This window comes from Pteropus medius, unplaced genomic scaffold (assembly GCF_902729225.1).
Source record: "Pteropus medius unplaced genomic scaffold, Ma_sr-lr_union100, whole genome shotgun sequence".
NCBI lineage: Eukaryota > Metazoa > Chordata > Mammalia > Chiroptera > Pteropodidae > Pteropus > Pteropus medius.
The window spans coordinates 4,592,763-4,609,129 of NW_024348533.1; the positions used below are offsets into that span (position 1 = coordinate 4,592,763).

Sequence of the window (16,367 nt, forward strand, 5' to 3'; positions counted from 1 at the left end):
TAAATAGGCCTTTGGTGATGTGGCTTTAAGACATGGGGGTGGGGAAGCATTCTAGGTCTCAGTCTTTTTGTGAGCCTGTGCCAAGGGCTATGAACATTGCAAGTGCTGCCCAGTGTTTTCCCACCCCTGGATGGGACAAGATGGTAGAGGGGATGGAGTTAGGCAGTTCCTTTCTTCCTGATTGGTTAGGCTCTGGCAAAATTTTCTCTTGAGAGCAGGCCTTGCGAAGAACAGAATGGTCTGGTGTATTTTAAAAATGCTCATTTTCTCCTCCCCCTGCTAGACTTAGGAGGGAGTTTTTCTTGGCTCTTCACTCTCAGGACCTGGTAGAATTTCAACCCCATTCTCTCTAGTTAGAGCAGACATAAGCACTAATAGTTGAACTTGAGGAGGACCTGAGGGTGAGGTGAGCAGGGCCCTGGGACATTTGGAGCATCAGGTAAAACTTGCCTTCCCCCAGGCCCGGCCATAGCAGGTTTTGTTGGCATGCACATATGAGTGTGGAGCGAGGATGGAGTATCGTAGGGGATGGGTATAAGAGGGATCTCTACTTTGTTTTGGCAAGTCTACAAAGGTAGATCTCGCATGCCCTTCTCTCTGTCCTTTTCACATGTCATAGTCTGGAAGGAGGGCAGAATTCTTGTCGCCCTTTTATAGTGATAGCCCAAGTACAAGCCCAGTGACTGCCACAGAGGAAGAAATACAAATGTTGAACAAATGTTGCCTCAAGTGCAATTCCAGTGTTAGCATAGATTAGAACTGAAAAATACCTTGAAAAACTTGAAATAGAACTGAGAATATTCATGATCTCAGTGCCAGGACAGCACTGTCAGAATCTCCTGCCAAAGGCCACAAATGATTGAACAAGTTGGGTGTACTGCTCATCACAGGAAGAACTTACTCAGCGGGGCTGTAAGAGGGCGTGAGAAAGACTTACGTGGGATGCAGATTCTTGTTAGTGATTCTCAGGAGTGTTGAGGGAAGCAGGACTTTGCTCGACATTGCCTGCTATTGGGAAGCAGGAATGATTCCATGACGGGATATCAGAATGAGTCCAATCCAGAAGGACAGCTAGGGCTTACCTGGTTAAGAGCAGCAGTAACTCATGTTGGTCGGGAGAGGGGTACTGGGTATTCTGTGGTGTGCACAATGGCCTTGCTTTTGTCTCAGCTCAGACAGGATTATGGAATATCTTGCTTTTTCCTCACTTCATCCCAGTATCAGAGTGGCCTGAAGTTGGTGTTCTGTGAAATGGTTCCTGGTCCACAGGAGAACACCAAAGCTGAGTTGTGAGCTGACTGATGGTGACAGGCCATTTGTGAGTCGTCAAAGGCTGCTTTTCTGTGTCCTAGTATTTCTTGGTAATGAATGTGAAAATAATCATTTACTATTTAGAAAATAAACAAACCTCTTTACTTACCATGTTCCAAAATAAAGAATAAGGAGTTAAAAGTAAGCAAGTAAACCGAGGTGTATGTTCACCTTCAACGGACAGGGCAAAGATCTTTCTAAATTTAATAATTAAAAAAGAAATCTCAAAGATTGATATTTGAATACAATATATAATATCTGTTTATAAAGATATTCACGTGTAAAACAAATAAATGACAAATTGGTAAATACTATCAACTTTTGACCGAAAGACAGAAACTGATTAACATCCTCACTATATAAGGAGATCTATGTATTTGTGTTTTTACAAACATTCTGAGAAGGAGTCTATGGTACAAAAAGGCTTAAGACCCCTACTGTGGTGCAGTGGTCCCTTCCTGGCTGTCCCTTAGTCACCTACCAGCCTTAAATGCTTTTATGTGGGTCCCCACTGAGGGCTTGCAATTTAATTGTTCTAGGGTAGGGCCAAGGCAAGTTTTAAAAGATACATAGGTGATTCTGATAGGAAGCTAAAATTTGGAACCATTGCTTGCAATGACCTCTTGCTACCCCCTCCCCTCAAATCTGGGGGCAGGCAGAGTAAATTGAGATGATACACTGGCTTAACTGGGAAAGCAGCAGAGTGTTTGTATAGCCCCAGCATGTTGTCCACAAACTTGAGAAAGGCGCATAAGGATTCTCTGGGTCTTGATTAATGGGTCTCTTCAGGCTGACCATGCTAAAAAGACATCCAGGTTGCTTGTTGATGGAGCAGGTTTTGGGGTTTACTTCTAGAGGTTCTGATTTAGTACATTGGGTGTGGGCTTGGGAAGTCACTTTCCCAAAAGCTGCTGGGGAGATAGCAGTGCAGGTGAGCCAGCCACACCTGGAGACACTTGCATTCCAAGGTTGGCTAAGGCCCCTACCCTCTGCAAAGCCAGCCCTAGTGCCTCCTACTCACTTAGCACCTCTCACTTTCACACCTAGAAGCCCCAGTTTCTCTCATGGCCCCCATGCTGTTATCCAGAGAACTTTTTGTTGCTTTGGGGTGGGAGATGGGGCACTTAGAGGAAGAGCCCCATTTACCACCTTTCAAACTTCTAGTAAGACTAAGGAAGGTACAAAGTCAAATTTTTATGTACTCTGACCTCTCCTCAGCCCACTCAAGTAGCTTCTTGTCCATGGCCTCCAGCCCTTTCAATCTCCTTTCCAGCTCTGTGCTCAGTGTCGAATGAAAAATAATATCAACTAGGTGTTTTGTCATCGAAAAGATTTATTTGAGAAAAAGAAAGTCTTGAAACTCAGTGCATGCAAACATGGCAAGCCACATGTACACTCCGGCCTATGTGCCAAGATGCAGGAGTATTTATAGAAAGGGAAAAGAAGAAGAGTTCGGAGAAACATGATGTAGTGAGAGATCTCTCCCCTTGATACAACAATAAGCTGAACATCTAAAACTCAACAAAAAAACACTCAAAACTGCACACCAGCATGTCTGAGCATGGGATCTGCGCATAAGAGCTACTACGGGTCAGAACCCTGAGTGTTGGGTGGTGGACTGGGAGAAATAAAGAAGCTGCCTCTCGTGGCTGGAGGAGGAGAAGGAGGGGAGAAGGTATGGAAAGTTACCTGAACAGCCCTGCCTGAGAGAGCTGGGACCCTCATGCAGCCGGTGGCAGGACCCAGTCATCAGGACAGATAGCAGAGAAGTGGGGACAACAGAGAAGCAGGACGACAGAGAAACAACAGTTGATTTTTACCAGCCACAGTTGCAAAACTGAGGCTGAGCCACAGGCCTCAACCCCCAACCCAGAGGGCCCCACCCCCATATCCTCCGAGACTGAATACCGCAGAACCCCAGTGGGATCTGAGCAAATGCTACTGAAACTGTCACTAAAACTGACAGGAATTGAGACTGAGGGTAACGAGTGTGATTAAACATCTATATAAACAAAAGGTATTATTAAGGCTTTATATAAAGCAGGGATCCAAGAGGCTTAGATGCCACCTACTGGAAACCAAAAGAAAAACACCTTCTTTGCAACAGGCTAGAGAGAAACCTTTGTATAATAAATCTTCCTTCTGGAAAAAAAGCAGAATACACTTTCATTGACCCAGGTGGAGAAATAGTCCATTAAACACCATGAACAACCAAGATGACAAGGCATCTCAGAAAGAAAGAGAAAAATCTCCAGAAAATAAGTTTACAGACATAGAAATATGCTACTTAAATAACAGAGAATTCAGGATGGTACTGCTGAAAAATTCAATGAGATCCAAAACAAATCATATCAACAATTTCAGGAAATGAAAAAACAACTAGATGAGCAGAATGAGTTCTTTAGCAAGGAGATTGAAACCCTCAGAGAGAACACAATAGACCTTCTGGAGATAAAGAACACACTGCAAGAGTTGAAATATCAAGCTTGGAAAATAAAGTTGACCAAATGGAGGAAAGAATCAGTGATATCGAAGACAGAAATCTAGAAATAAATCAGAAGGAAGAACAGAGAAACTGAAGAATAAAAAATAATGAAAGAGAAATATAAGAACTAACTGATGCCATCAAAGCAGGAAACATAAGAATAATGAACATTATCGAAGGCGAGGTAAAGGAGCAGAGACTAGAAAGCATTTTTGGACAAATAGTGGATGAGAATATCCCAAATCTAAGGAATGAGCTGGAACTTGGAATTCAAGAAGTCAACAGAACATCCAATTATCTCAGCTCAAAAAAGTCTTCACCAAGACACATTGTATTAAAGTTATCAAAAATCAATGACAAAGACGGAATTCTAAGGGCAGCCAGGGAAAAGAAGCTGGTAACCTATAAAGGAAAACCATTAGATTATCGTCGGTCTTCTCAGCACAAACCTTACAAGCCAGAAAGGAGTGGAATCAAATAATCAAAATATTAAATGAAAGGAACTACCAGCCAAGAATAATGTATCCAGCTAAACTCTTCTTTAGATATGAAAGAGAAAGAAAGACCTTTCCAGATATACAAAAATTGAGAGAATTCTCCACTACGAGACCTGCATTAGGAGAAACACTGAAAGAGGTCAGTTCACCTAAAACAAAATGACCAAAAAAATCCCACAAAAAAACCATAATTAGGAGTAAGGTGACTAGCAGGCTCATGGAAGCAGAGGAGTGCAATCCTTACTAAGAACAGGGCATTATAAGCTTAAATAATAAGAAGAGAATTGCTAAAGCAAGATAGAAATGAATGTTCATTATACATAGGAACAAATTGAGATAAGAATGACTGAAAAGGGCAAGATTCAAAGATCTAAATTCGCAGAGGGGAACAGAGATAAGACATGCGCAGAAGAAAATGGATGATTGTGTATGTATGTGTGTGTGTGTGTATATATGTGTGTGTGTGTGTATATATATATTATTTATATATATATAAACTATCCTTTACATATTTATAATGGTAATCATATGCCAAAGATTCAGAACTGAAGTATATAACATAAAACAAACACCAAAGGCAAAACCCACAAAAGCCAACCAAAATAAAGAAAACAGAAACACAAGAACAAGGAAGCAATGGAAACACCGAGCTACCAGAAATCAAAAGATAAAGTGACTATATGAAGACCTCATATTTCAACAGTCATCTTAAATGTAAATGGACTGAACTCACCAATAAAAAGGCACAGAGTTGCAGAATGGATCAAAACAAAAAACAAAAAAATCTCCACCATATGCTGCCTTCAGGAGACATATCTCAGCTCCAAAGACAAATATAGACTCAAAGTGAAAGGGTGGAAAATTATATTTCAAGCAAATGGCATTCAGAGAAAAGTGGGAGTAGTGGTACTAATATCAGATGAAATAGACTTCAAAATAAAAAAGGTAAAGAAAGATACTGAGGGACACTTCATAATGACAAAAGGAATCATGCACCAAGAGGACATAACACTTATTAATATCTATGCTCCCAATCAGGGAGCCTTGAAATATATAAAGCAATTAACAATATAACTAAAGGGAGAAACAGACCAAAACACTATCGTAGTAGGGGAACTAAATACTGCACTGTTAGATATGGACAGATCATCCAAATAGAAAACCAATAAGGAAAACACATCCTTAAATGACACATTAGACCAGCTTGACATAATTGACATTTACAGAGCCTTCCATCCCAAAACAGCTGCTTATACATTCTTCTCTAGTGCATATGGAACATTCTCAAAGATTGACTACATACTGGGACACAGAGATAGCCTCAACAAATCATACCAACCATATTCTCTGATCATAATGCTTTGAAACTAGAGATCACTAAAAAGAAAACAGGAAGACCACAAATATATGGAGATTAAACAACATACTACTGAAAAATAATTAGGTCAGAGAAAAAATAAAAAGAGAGATCAAGAGATACATAGAAATGAATGATAATGATAGTACAACATATCAAAACTTTTGGGACACGGCAAAAGTAGTCATAAGAGAAAAATTCATATCATTACAGGCCTGCCTCCAAAAGCAAGAATGAGCCTAAATAAAACAACCTAATGCTTCATCTTAAACTAGAAAAAGAAGAAAAAATGAAGCCTAAACTCATCAGAAGGAAAGAAGTAATCAAAAGTAGAGCAGAAATAAATGAAATTGAAAACAAACAAACAAAAATCAATAGAAAAAATAAATGCAAGAAAGAGCTGGTTCTTTGAGAAGTTCAATAAAATTGACAAACCCCTAGCTAGACTCACTAAAGAAAAAAGAGAAAGAACACAAATAAACAAAACCAGGAATGAAAGAGGGGAAATTGTGACAGACATCACAGAAATATAAAAGATCATACAAGAATACTATGAAAAAGTATATAACACTAAATCCAACAACCTAGAAGAAATGAACCAGTAATTAGAAAGATACAACCTTCCTAGTCTGAATCAAGAAGAACCGGAAATCTATATAGACCAATCAGCAGTTTGGAAATCATCAAAACTTACCAAAAGTAAAAGTCCAGGACCAGATGGCTTCAACAGTGAATCCTACCAAACATTCAAAGAGGATTTAATACCTATTCTCCTCAAACATTTCCAAAAAATCGAAGAGGAGGCAATACTTCCCGACTCATTTTATGAGGCCAATATCACTGTGATACTAAAACCGGGTAAAGATAACACAAAAAAAGAAAACTACAGACCAATATCTCTCATGAACACAGACGCAAAAATCCTAAATAAGATACTAGCAAACCGAATACAGCAATAATCATATTAAAAAGATTATACACCACGATCAGGTGGGTTCCATCCTTGGGGCACAGGGATGGTTCAACATATGAAAATTGATTAATGTGATACACCACATAAACAAATTAAAAAATAAGAATTATATGATCATTTCAATAGATGCAGACAAAGCTTTCAAGAAGATACAGCATCCATTTATGATCAAAATGCTCAACAAAATCACTATAGAAGGAAAGTACCTAAACATAATAAAGACCATATATGACAAGCCCTCAGTCAATGTTATACTTAATGGTGAAAAACTAAAAAACTTCCCTCTAAGATCAGGAACAAGGCAAGGCTGACCACTATTGCCACTGTTATTCAATATAACATTGGAGGTCCTAGCAAGTGCAGTCAAGCAAGGGAAAGATATAAAAGGCATCCAAATAGGAAATGAAGAAGTCGAACTGTTACTATTTGTGGATGACATGATTCTCTATATAGAAAACCCTAAAGACTCCACAAGAACACTACTAGAAACAATAAGGAAATACAATAAAGTCTCAAGATACAAAATCAACGTTCAAAAATCCATAGTGTTCTTATACTCTAATAATGAAGTGTCAGAAAAAGAAGTGAAAAAAATAATTCCTTTTGCAATTGCAACAAAAAGAATCAAATATCTAGGAATAAATTTAATGAAACATGTGAAGGACCTATATAATGAAAACTACAAGACCCTATTATAAGAAATCAAAGAAGATACAAAGAAATGGAAAGATATTCTGTGTTTTTGGATGGGAAAAGTCAACATAGTCAAAATGACCATATTACGTAAAACATTATACAAATTTAATGCAATCCTCATCAAAATCCCATCAGCGTTTTTTAAAGAAGTAGAATAAAAAATCATCAGATTTGTATGGAAGCACAAAAGACCCCAAATTACCAAAGACATCCTGAGAAAAAAGAACAAGGCTGGAGGCATCACTCTGCCCCACTTCAAATTATACTACAAAGCAACAGTAATCAAAATGGCATGGTATTGGCAGAAAAACAGACACACAGACCAGTGAAACAGAATCGAGAGTCCAGAAGCAAATTCACATTTATATGGACAAATAGTTTTTGACAAAAAAGCCAAAAACATACAGTGGAGAAAGGAAAGCTTCTTCAATAAGTGGTGCAGGGAAATCTGGAAAGCCACCTGCAAAAGAATGAAACTAGACTGTTGTCTACCACCACACACCAAAATTAACTCAAAATGAATTAAGGACCTGAATATAAGACCTGAAACCATAAATGCATAGAAGAAAACATAGGAACCAAACTCAAAGACCTTAGACTTAAAGAGGATTTTATGAATTTGACCTCAAAAACAAAGGAAGTAAAAGCAAAAATAAATGAATGGACTACATCAAACTAAAAAGCTTTTGCACAGCAAAAAAAAACATTGACAAGTAGAGAGACAACCATTTGAATGGGAAAATATATTTACAAGCAACGCCTCTGATAAAGGTCTAATACCCAAAATATACAAAGAAAAGAACTCATACGAGTCAATAACAATAACAACAACAAAACAATCCAATCAAAAAATGGGCAGAAGACCTGAACAGACACTTCACTCTAGAGGACATACAAATGGCCAACAAATCTTTGAAAGGGTGCTCAACATTGCTAGCTATTAGGGAAATCCAAATCAAAACTGCAGTGAGATACCATCTCACACCCGTTAGCATAGCTATAATCAATAGGACAAGTAATAATAAATGTAGGAGAGGATGTGGATAAAAAGAAATCCTCATACACTGCTGGTGGGATGGCAAATTGGCACAGCCACTGTGGAAAACAGTATGGAGGGTCCTCGAAAGAGGAAGAATTGGTCTACCATATGATCCAAAGACTCTACTGGGTATTTACCCCAAAGACTTGAAAACTCGTATCAGAAAAGATATTTGCACACCGATGTTCATAGCAGCATTATTCACAGTGGCCAGGACATGGAAACAACTAAAGTGTCCTATGATAGATGATTGGCTAAAGAAGCCGTGGTACATATATACAATGGAATATTACTACAATGGAATATTATTCAGCCATAAGAAGAAATGAAATACTGCCATTTGCAACAACATAGATGGACCTTGAGATAATCATACTAAGCGAAATAAGCCAGAAAGAAAAGGTTTAAAATCACATGATATCACTTCTATGTGGGATATAAACCTAAAAGGAACAAGACAAACAAACAGAGACTCATGGACATGGACTATAGACTAGTGGTTACCAGAGGGTAGGGGATGGGGGAGAAAGAGGGAGGTAGATGGAGTAAAGTGGGTAAAATATACGGGTTTAAAGGGAGGTTGAAGTTGGTAAAGGGGATTAAATATATGGTAGCTGAAGGAAACTGGACTTTGGGTGGTAAACACACAATAGAATATACGATGTCAAATTATATGTACACCTGAACATTATGTAATTGTATTAATCCATGTTACCCCAATAAACTTAATTTTAAGAAAATAAATAAGTAAAAATTGAAAAAATATAAAAATAAAAAGCTCATAAGTGTAGGACCTGATTCAGTAGCATTAGTGTCCTTATAAGGAAAGCTCACTCTATCTCTTCTCTCTCTGCACAAGCTCAAAGGTAAAACCATTTGGAGAGAAAGTAGTTACCGGCAAGGCAGAAAGAGAGTCCATAGCAGAAACCAAAGCTTGATCTTGGACTTTACAGCCTCCAGAACTTAAACTTGTTGTTTAAGCCATGCAGTCTGGTATTTTTTCATAGCAATCAGGGCAAACTGATACAATGTTTATCATTCAAAGACCACCAGGAACACATCTGTTGTCCAACAGAGTTGGAGGTTCCTTTTCTGATCAAGGATTGATGTATTGGTTAGGATGCAGTGTGATCTAAGGTAACAGAAAACCCCACAGTAACAAGATAGAAGTTACCTTGTACAAAAAGTTCAAAACAATCCTATAACAAGCTCCTCTTATACCATCTTACTAAGTACATCTTTGTTCTACATGCTGCAGCAAGCACTAATAAAGCCAACTGTATTTGACTAGAGTGGCATTTCCTTTCTCTGCAACCCAAATGAGATGGAATTCAAATTTCCTCTTCTTGAGTACACCCATAGAAGTGGGAGTGGCATAACAAGTCCTGGACAGAGGATCACTGACTACTGACACTCATGGGCCTGATTTCATGAAGTCGAGCCGGGCAAGAGATCTCCACTGAGAGCCTGGTACATGTTTTGTAGAGAAAGCATCAGAAAGATATGCAGACAGCCAGGACTGAGGGGCCAGAATTTAGGAGAAAAGAGAAATATGCTAAGGTGAGCTCAACTTTATGTGTGTTTTCCCCCTTCAGTTGTCTGTTGATTAATAAGTAGCACAAGGCCCAGATGGTGAGAAACTGAACGTAAAACAGAGGTTAAAAGGTTGGGAATTTTGGTAGTCTGATGTACTGGACACTCAAAAATCGGTATTAGGGCTCAGCAGTGAGGAAGCTCCTCTCCTCTGAAAACAAAAACAAACAAATAAACAAAACCCCGACAACCCAAAACAAACTAACTAACAAACAAAAAACCCTAGACTTTCAGCTGAAATGCCGGAAGGGACACAGCGTAGAACCAATAGTGAGCTGAACATAGACAAACGCTCATGAAAACTGAAGGGCAAGCAGCCTCCAAGCGATTCAATCCTAGATGATATTAAGGTGGTCTGTTAACTTCTGTATCCACCGAAAGCAAAAGCGAATTCTCTTTTGAGGACAGTAACAACCTTTAATTTATTTTTACAGGTTTTCAAATTACTGGGAATGCCAGGAGCTAGGTCCAAATAGTCAAGAAATAAAAATAAGCCATGAAAACAGACTACAGAAAGAAACAGGCATTAAAGTTATCAGAAATAGACTTTGATTTATCTGTTACTTATATGTTTAAATAAAAAATGACACACTGGAGAATTGGAATCAGTAAAAAATGTCAAATGGAAAATTTAGAATGGAGAAATATGTAAACTAAAATTGTAAACCCAATACACAGATTTACCTACAGATTAGACACATCTGAAGATAGGGGCAGTATCAGTAGAAAAAATTCAGTCTGAAGCTCATATAGAAAAAGGATGGAAAATACAGAAAAGACTATGAAAAATATGTCAGGGGTCAAGATGGCAGAGAACAAAGACTCTGAGCTCACCTCCTCCCATGGAAACACTAAAACTGCAACTACATATAGAACAACTATTGCTGAGAATGACCTGAAGACTGGCAGAACAGATTTTCTACAACTGAGGATAAACAGAAAAGGCCACATCATGATGGGTAGGAGGAATGGAGATGTGGTCTCGTCGGGACCCACAGCACCAGCACAATGACTCACAAGCAGAAGGGGTATCACAACCACAGAGGACCCCGTGAAGAGTGTGGGGTCTGAGCCTCACCTTGGGCCCCCCAGCGCATGAGACCTGCACCAGGAAGGAGAACCCCCATAACCACTGGCTTTGAAAAACAGTGGGGCTTACATTTGGGAGAGCCAAAAGGCTGTAGGAAACTGAGACTTCCCTCTTAAAGGGCTCACACACAAACTCACTCCCTCTGAGTCCCAGCACAGGTGTAGCAGTCCGAAAAGCATCTGAGTCATACATGAAGGAGATGCATCGACTAATGTTAGGTTGAGTGCTGGGAGCAGGGATCTGTTGGAAATTTCTCTGGAGACAAAAGTGCTGGTGGGTGCCATTTTCTTTCCTATTTCTTACTCTCCTCCACCTGGCTGGCCTGGCACTGGTGGACACCCTTTCCAACGCTGTCCATTAACCTAGTTAACTCCATTTGTCCCATTCAGCATTCCTCTAACGACCTGCCTTACCCAACCTAGCCACCCTGGTTGGCAGTCAGCACCCCTCCAAAGTGGCTCCAGCCCTGCCACACGTGGCAGGCTTTGTGGAGTCTCCCACCCAGTGCTCTGCATGTTGCAGGTCCTCGGTGGATGTAAGCTGACCTTAAGGGGCAAGTGAAGAACAGATGTGGACTGTGGAGTGAGGGGGCGCCAGCTGGGGATCACCGGGGAAGTGTGAGATGTGTCTGTGGTGGGATGTAGGACGCACAGAAACTTGTCTCTCTTCCTGTGCTCTGGTTGCCCTGTGGCCCTCCCCTGACCAGCTTTCCTCACACTGTCCCCACTGAGCCTGTTTCTTGTTCTGTCCCAAGCTCCTTCTTTGAGTCTCTTTAATTGTAGTCTTGGGAGCTCCTGTTCCAGGCTGGAGTTTCTGGGCTCCCTTGAGAGAAGACAGCTTCACCTTCCTCACTCCACTTCTGGGTTAAGTACCTTATGGACAGTGGGAGACAGGTCTGCAACCTGGGCTGAGAAGCAGCATGTGGAAGGTGGACGGGCATCAGTGGGTAGGCTCAGATGCAAAGGCCTGGCTCTCACCCCATCTGCTCACCACCATTCCCTTGACTAAGTCTCCTTTCTCCCTCACCCTTTCTGTTAAGAGGAGGCCGTTGTCGGTCTGAGCCCCACCGAGCTAAGGAGGCTGAGAAGTGGAAAACTGAGAAAGGAGGTCAGAGCTGGAGGGCTCCCTTTGTCCCCTCTGACCCAGTAAATGTGCACACAAGGTAGGACTATGAAATGATTCTGATGATGGGATCTTCTTCCATAGGGTATCAGCTATTTTTTTTTCCTTCCAGGGAACTCAGCTAAAGGTGAATGCATATCTTTTTCCTGTCACCCCTCTTGTCTTTTCCTTGCAGTTTCTGTTACTGATTTCTGGTTCATTTCTTCATTTCTATTTATTCATCAGCATTTCTTCTTCTTCCTATTTTCTGACTTTATCAAGGTGTTTTTTTTTTTTTTTTTGATGGAGGGGGTGGACATATGCTTTCTAGTGTTATGTCTCTTCTCTCTTGTTTGCTAGTCCTTTTCCTTTGACCTACTTCTTTTTCTTTCCTTAATGTCTCATTGATCTTTTCCTTCTTATATCCCTCCGTTTGGATTGGGGGCTCAGTGATGGGGTCCTATGGTTAAGAGTATTCTAAAGCAGGAGGACAAAGGATGAATGGAGAGAGGCGAAGGCAGAAAGGAGAGGGCCAAAATGGACATAGAGTCACCCCATCCCAAAAGTAGATTGTGGATACAAGATAGCTTCTTTTATGGTGTCGTTTCTAGGAAGTAAAGTAAAGCTGTTAATTAAACACATAGAATATAAGAATTAAGTCAGAGAGGAGCAAAAAATGAGTATGTGAGATGGTAGAATAGTTTCTTGAGTTGTTTGCACATTACAATTACTCATTCAACAGTATTTACTGAGAAAACAGGAGTTGCAGCTATATGTCACTTCATTATGTATTATTTTCTCAGTCAACACATATATATTGATGTTATGATAGGAGCCAGGCAACATTTTAGGGGCTGCCTATGTCATAGTGAACAATAAATGCTGCTTATGTTCCAGTGGGATGAAACAAACAATAAAAGTAAAAATATACATACATTAGCATTTGTGTGTAAAACGGTATAATTGCTGTGAAGGAAAAAAGGGCTTGGGCTTGAGAACGGGAAGACGTTTATAGTGTTAACATGTGTTTCACAGAAGACATCTCTAGAGAGCTTGGCATTAGAGAAAAGACCTGAAGCAGGTGAGAGAAATCTGAGGAAAAAGCATTCCAAAGAAGAAGATAATGCAAAGACCCAAAGGTGGAAGTGAATCCAGGTTGTCTGAGAAAATTTATTGTAGCATAGTGAGTGAAGGGGGCATAATAGCAAATGAGGTCAGAGTTCCCAGCATGTGTGCGTGTGAGTGTGTGTGCGTGTGCACACTTTGTGTGTCACAACAAGGATTTGGGCTTTATTTGGAGTAATTTGGATAGTCACTGACATACTTTCAGTAAGAGAGTTACATCACATGACTTATATTTTAGCAGAATTACTTGAACTGTTATGAAAATAGCCTCAAAAATTTTGAGAAAAGGAGCCAGGAGACTGGGTAGCAGGCTAACATAATCCACCTGAGAAATAATGGTAGTTTGGACCAGGGCAGTTACACTGGAGATCATAAAAGTTAACTTGTTTCTGAAATATTCTGAATGTAGAACAAGTGGCTTTCCTGATGGTTTGGATCTAAGGAACAAATAACATAGAGCAAATAAAAATAACTGCAATTTATTTGGCTGGAGCAAAATAAAGAATACCCCTTGTCTCCATTACCTAACTATAACACATATAAATTATCTCTTGTGCATGAAATGGTCCAAATGTGTTAGAGATAGTTTAGTGAGTCAGCGTAATCCCAGATAAAAAGAGTCAGTGTCATCTGGGAAAGTCGATATTTTGCTAACTGAAGGAAGATTGTTCAATAGTTCTGTTACACACACAGTATTTCAGTTCCTATTTTTCCTGTTATGGAAACATTCGAGTATAAATATATGGCCCAGTTCTATGAACTAACAAAGATGCTATCATCTGTGTCATGAGAATATGAAATAGCAACCTTAGTATGTCCCGAACCATATGTTGCAGAACTCTAATGAATTACAAAATATGTAGCTAACTAAAGACAAATTCAGAGATAAGTAAAAAGGTATCACTAAATGCAGAATTTCTCTGTCCATGTTCTCAGGTTGATCGTGAACAACAGAGCCATGGACATGTGGCTGAACCAATCATCCACAGATGGCTTCATCCTCTTGGGCATCTTTTCCCACAGTCTGACTGACCTTGTCCTCTTCTCTGCGGTTATGGGGGTCTTCACAGTAGCTCTTTGTGGGAATGGCCTCCTCATCTTCCTCATCTTCACAGATCCTCGACTTCATACACCCATGTACTTCTTCCTCAGTCAGCTCTCTCTCATGGACCTCATGTTGGTCTGTGACATTGTGCCAAAGATGGCGGTCAACTTCCTGTCTGGCACAAAGTTCATCTCCTTTGTGGGCTGTGGCATACAAATTGGCCTTTTTGTCTCTCTTGTAGGATCTGAAGGGCTCTTGCTGGGACTCATGGCTTATGACCGCTATGTGGCCATCAGTCGCCCACTTCACTATCCCAGCCTCATGAATCAGAGAGTCTGTCTCCAGATTGCTGGAAGTTCCTGGGCCTTTGGGATACTAGATGGTTTGATTCAGATGGTGGCAGCCATGAGTTTACATTACTGTGGTTCAAGGAATGTGGACCACTTCTTCTGTGAGGTGCCAGCTTTATTGAAACTGGCCTGTGAAGACACATCTCTTTTTGACACTCTGCTTTTTGCTTGCTGTGTCTTCATGCTGCTCCTTCCTTTCTCCATCATCGTGGCCTCCTATTCTCGCATTCTGAGGGCTGTACTCCATATGCGCTCTGCTCAGGCCAGTAGAAAGGCTCTGGCCACCTGTTCCTCCCACCTGACAGCCATCTCCCTCTTCTATGGGGCAGCCATGTTCATCTACCTGAGACCTAGGCGCTACCGGGCCCCAAGCCATGACAAGGTGGTCTCCATCTTCTACACAGTTCTCACCCCTATGCTCAATCCCCTCATTTATAGCTTGAGGAACCGGGAGGTGATGGGGGCCCTGAGGAAGGGGCTGGACCGTTGCAGGATTGGCAGCCAGCACTGAAGGACCAGGACATCCTGTGCCTGGTGCTGCCACCTCTCGGTTGTATAATGCTGGTAAGTCACTCATCATTTGTCAGAGTCTGTTTCCTTATCAATAAACGGGAACAATGATGCCTGTCCTACCTCACAGGGATTTTGTAGGGATCCCTCCATGTGACTCATCATTTATAAAGTCCTTGAAGTAAATTCACTCTATTCTTAATTCTCTTTGGTTGTAACTGTCTTTTATTGAGGGCTAACTAAGTGCTGGGCACTGTCTTATTCCCTTTACATATCTCTATATTATTTAATTGATGATTCAGAATAAGAAACATAGATATCTGAAATAAAAACTTTCTGGATGGCGGAAATTGTCTGTATCATTCTTTTGGGGTAGGACCTAGTCTTCTTCCATATTCCATTGGAGGCTTTATAAAGCTCCTTCTAAAAAATAAAAAATATATTTCTACTGTTTAGAGGTTATCTCTGCAAGGGTAATGTCTTATTTATTCGCATATCACCAATACCTGGCCCTGTGCCTTATGAATAGCAGTTGCTCAGTAAAAACCTTATTAAATGAATGCAAGAAGAGAGCATCAATGAGATAAAATATATGAAAGCATTTTTAAAAACATTACATTCACATGCCAAATTTGCCGTAGCCGCCGTGATTCATCCAGTACTTCAAATTCTACACAGTAAAACCTGATCTTTTTGGAGGATGAAGATTAGAACAGAAATAAAGATGGAATTTGAGCCATTATTTAAAAACATATATCAGTCAGGATCCAGTAGGGAATAAAACTGCCTCAGATGTTTTAACAGAGGAAATGTAATGTAAATATAGTGGCAACTATATATTTGAAAAACTGAAATGGCACAAGGACACTAAGGATTGCAGAGAAAAAAACAAAAAACAAAAAACAGCAGAAAGAAGCCAGTATTCCTACCCTGGGAATGTAAAGGGAGAGGTTACGGTGTTTAAGCCCTGGAATCCTGGCCCCCAAACATGAGGAGAAGGCACTGACCAGCTGGTATTCACATCTCAGAGGGAACCCTGTGGAGGGGCTCCCCGACCTCTGAGAAGCTTGCCTGGCCCTGACTTCTGGTGGTTCCTCCAGAGCCCAGAGGAAGAGGAGGGGTTCACAGAGCTGGGTTCCAGACTTCTGACGAGTGGGTGCTGTGTGTCTGGTTCTGGAACTCCAGGAGTTCAGAG

The 16,367-nt window shown here is 40.4% G+C and overlaps 1 protein-coding gene across 1 annotated transcript; it reads left to right on the top strand.

Annotated features, from left to right (window-relative positions):
• Positions 1-14,225: 14,225 nt before the first annotated feature.
• LOC120616697 (olfactory receptor 56) lies at positions 14,226-15,173 on the top strand. Its single transcript, XM_039880347.1, has one exon. The coding sequence runs from the start codon at positions 14,226-14,228 to the stop codon at positions 15,171-15,173; it is 948 nt and encodes a 315-aa protein (XP_039736281.1).
• The last annotated feature ends 1,194 nt before the right edge of the window (positions 15,174-16,367 follow it).

Excerpts from the sequence above, each read along its gene's own strand:
- LOC120616697 (XM_039880347.1), top strand. The coding sequence starts at position 14,226 with ATGGACATGTGGCTGAACCAATCATCCACAGATGGCTTCATCCTCTTG.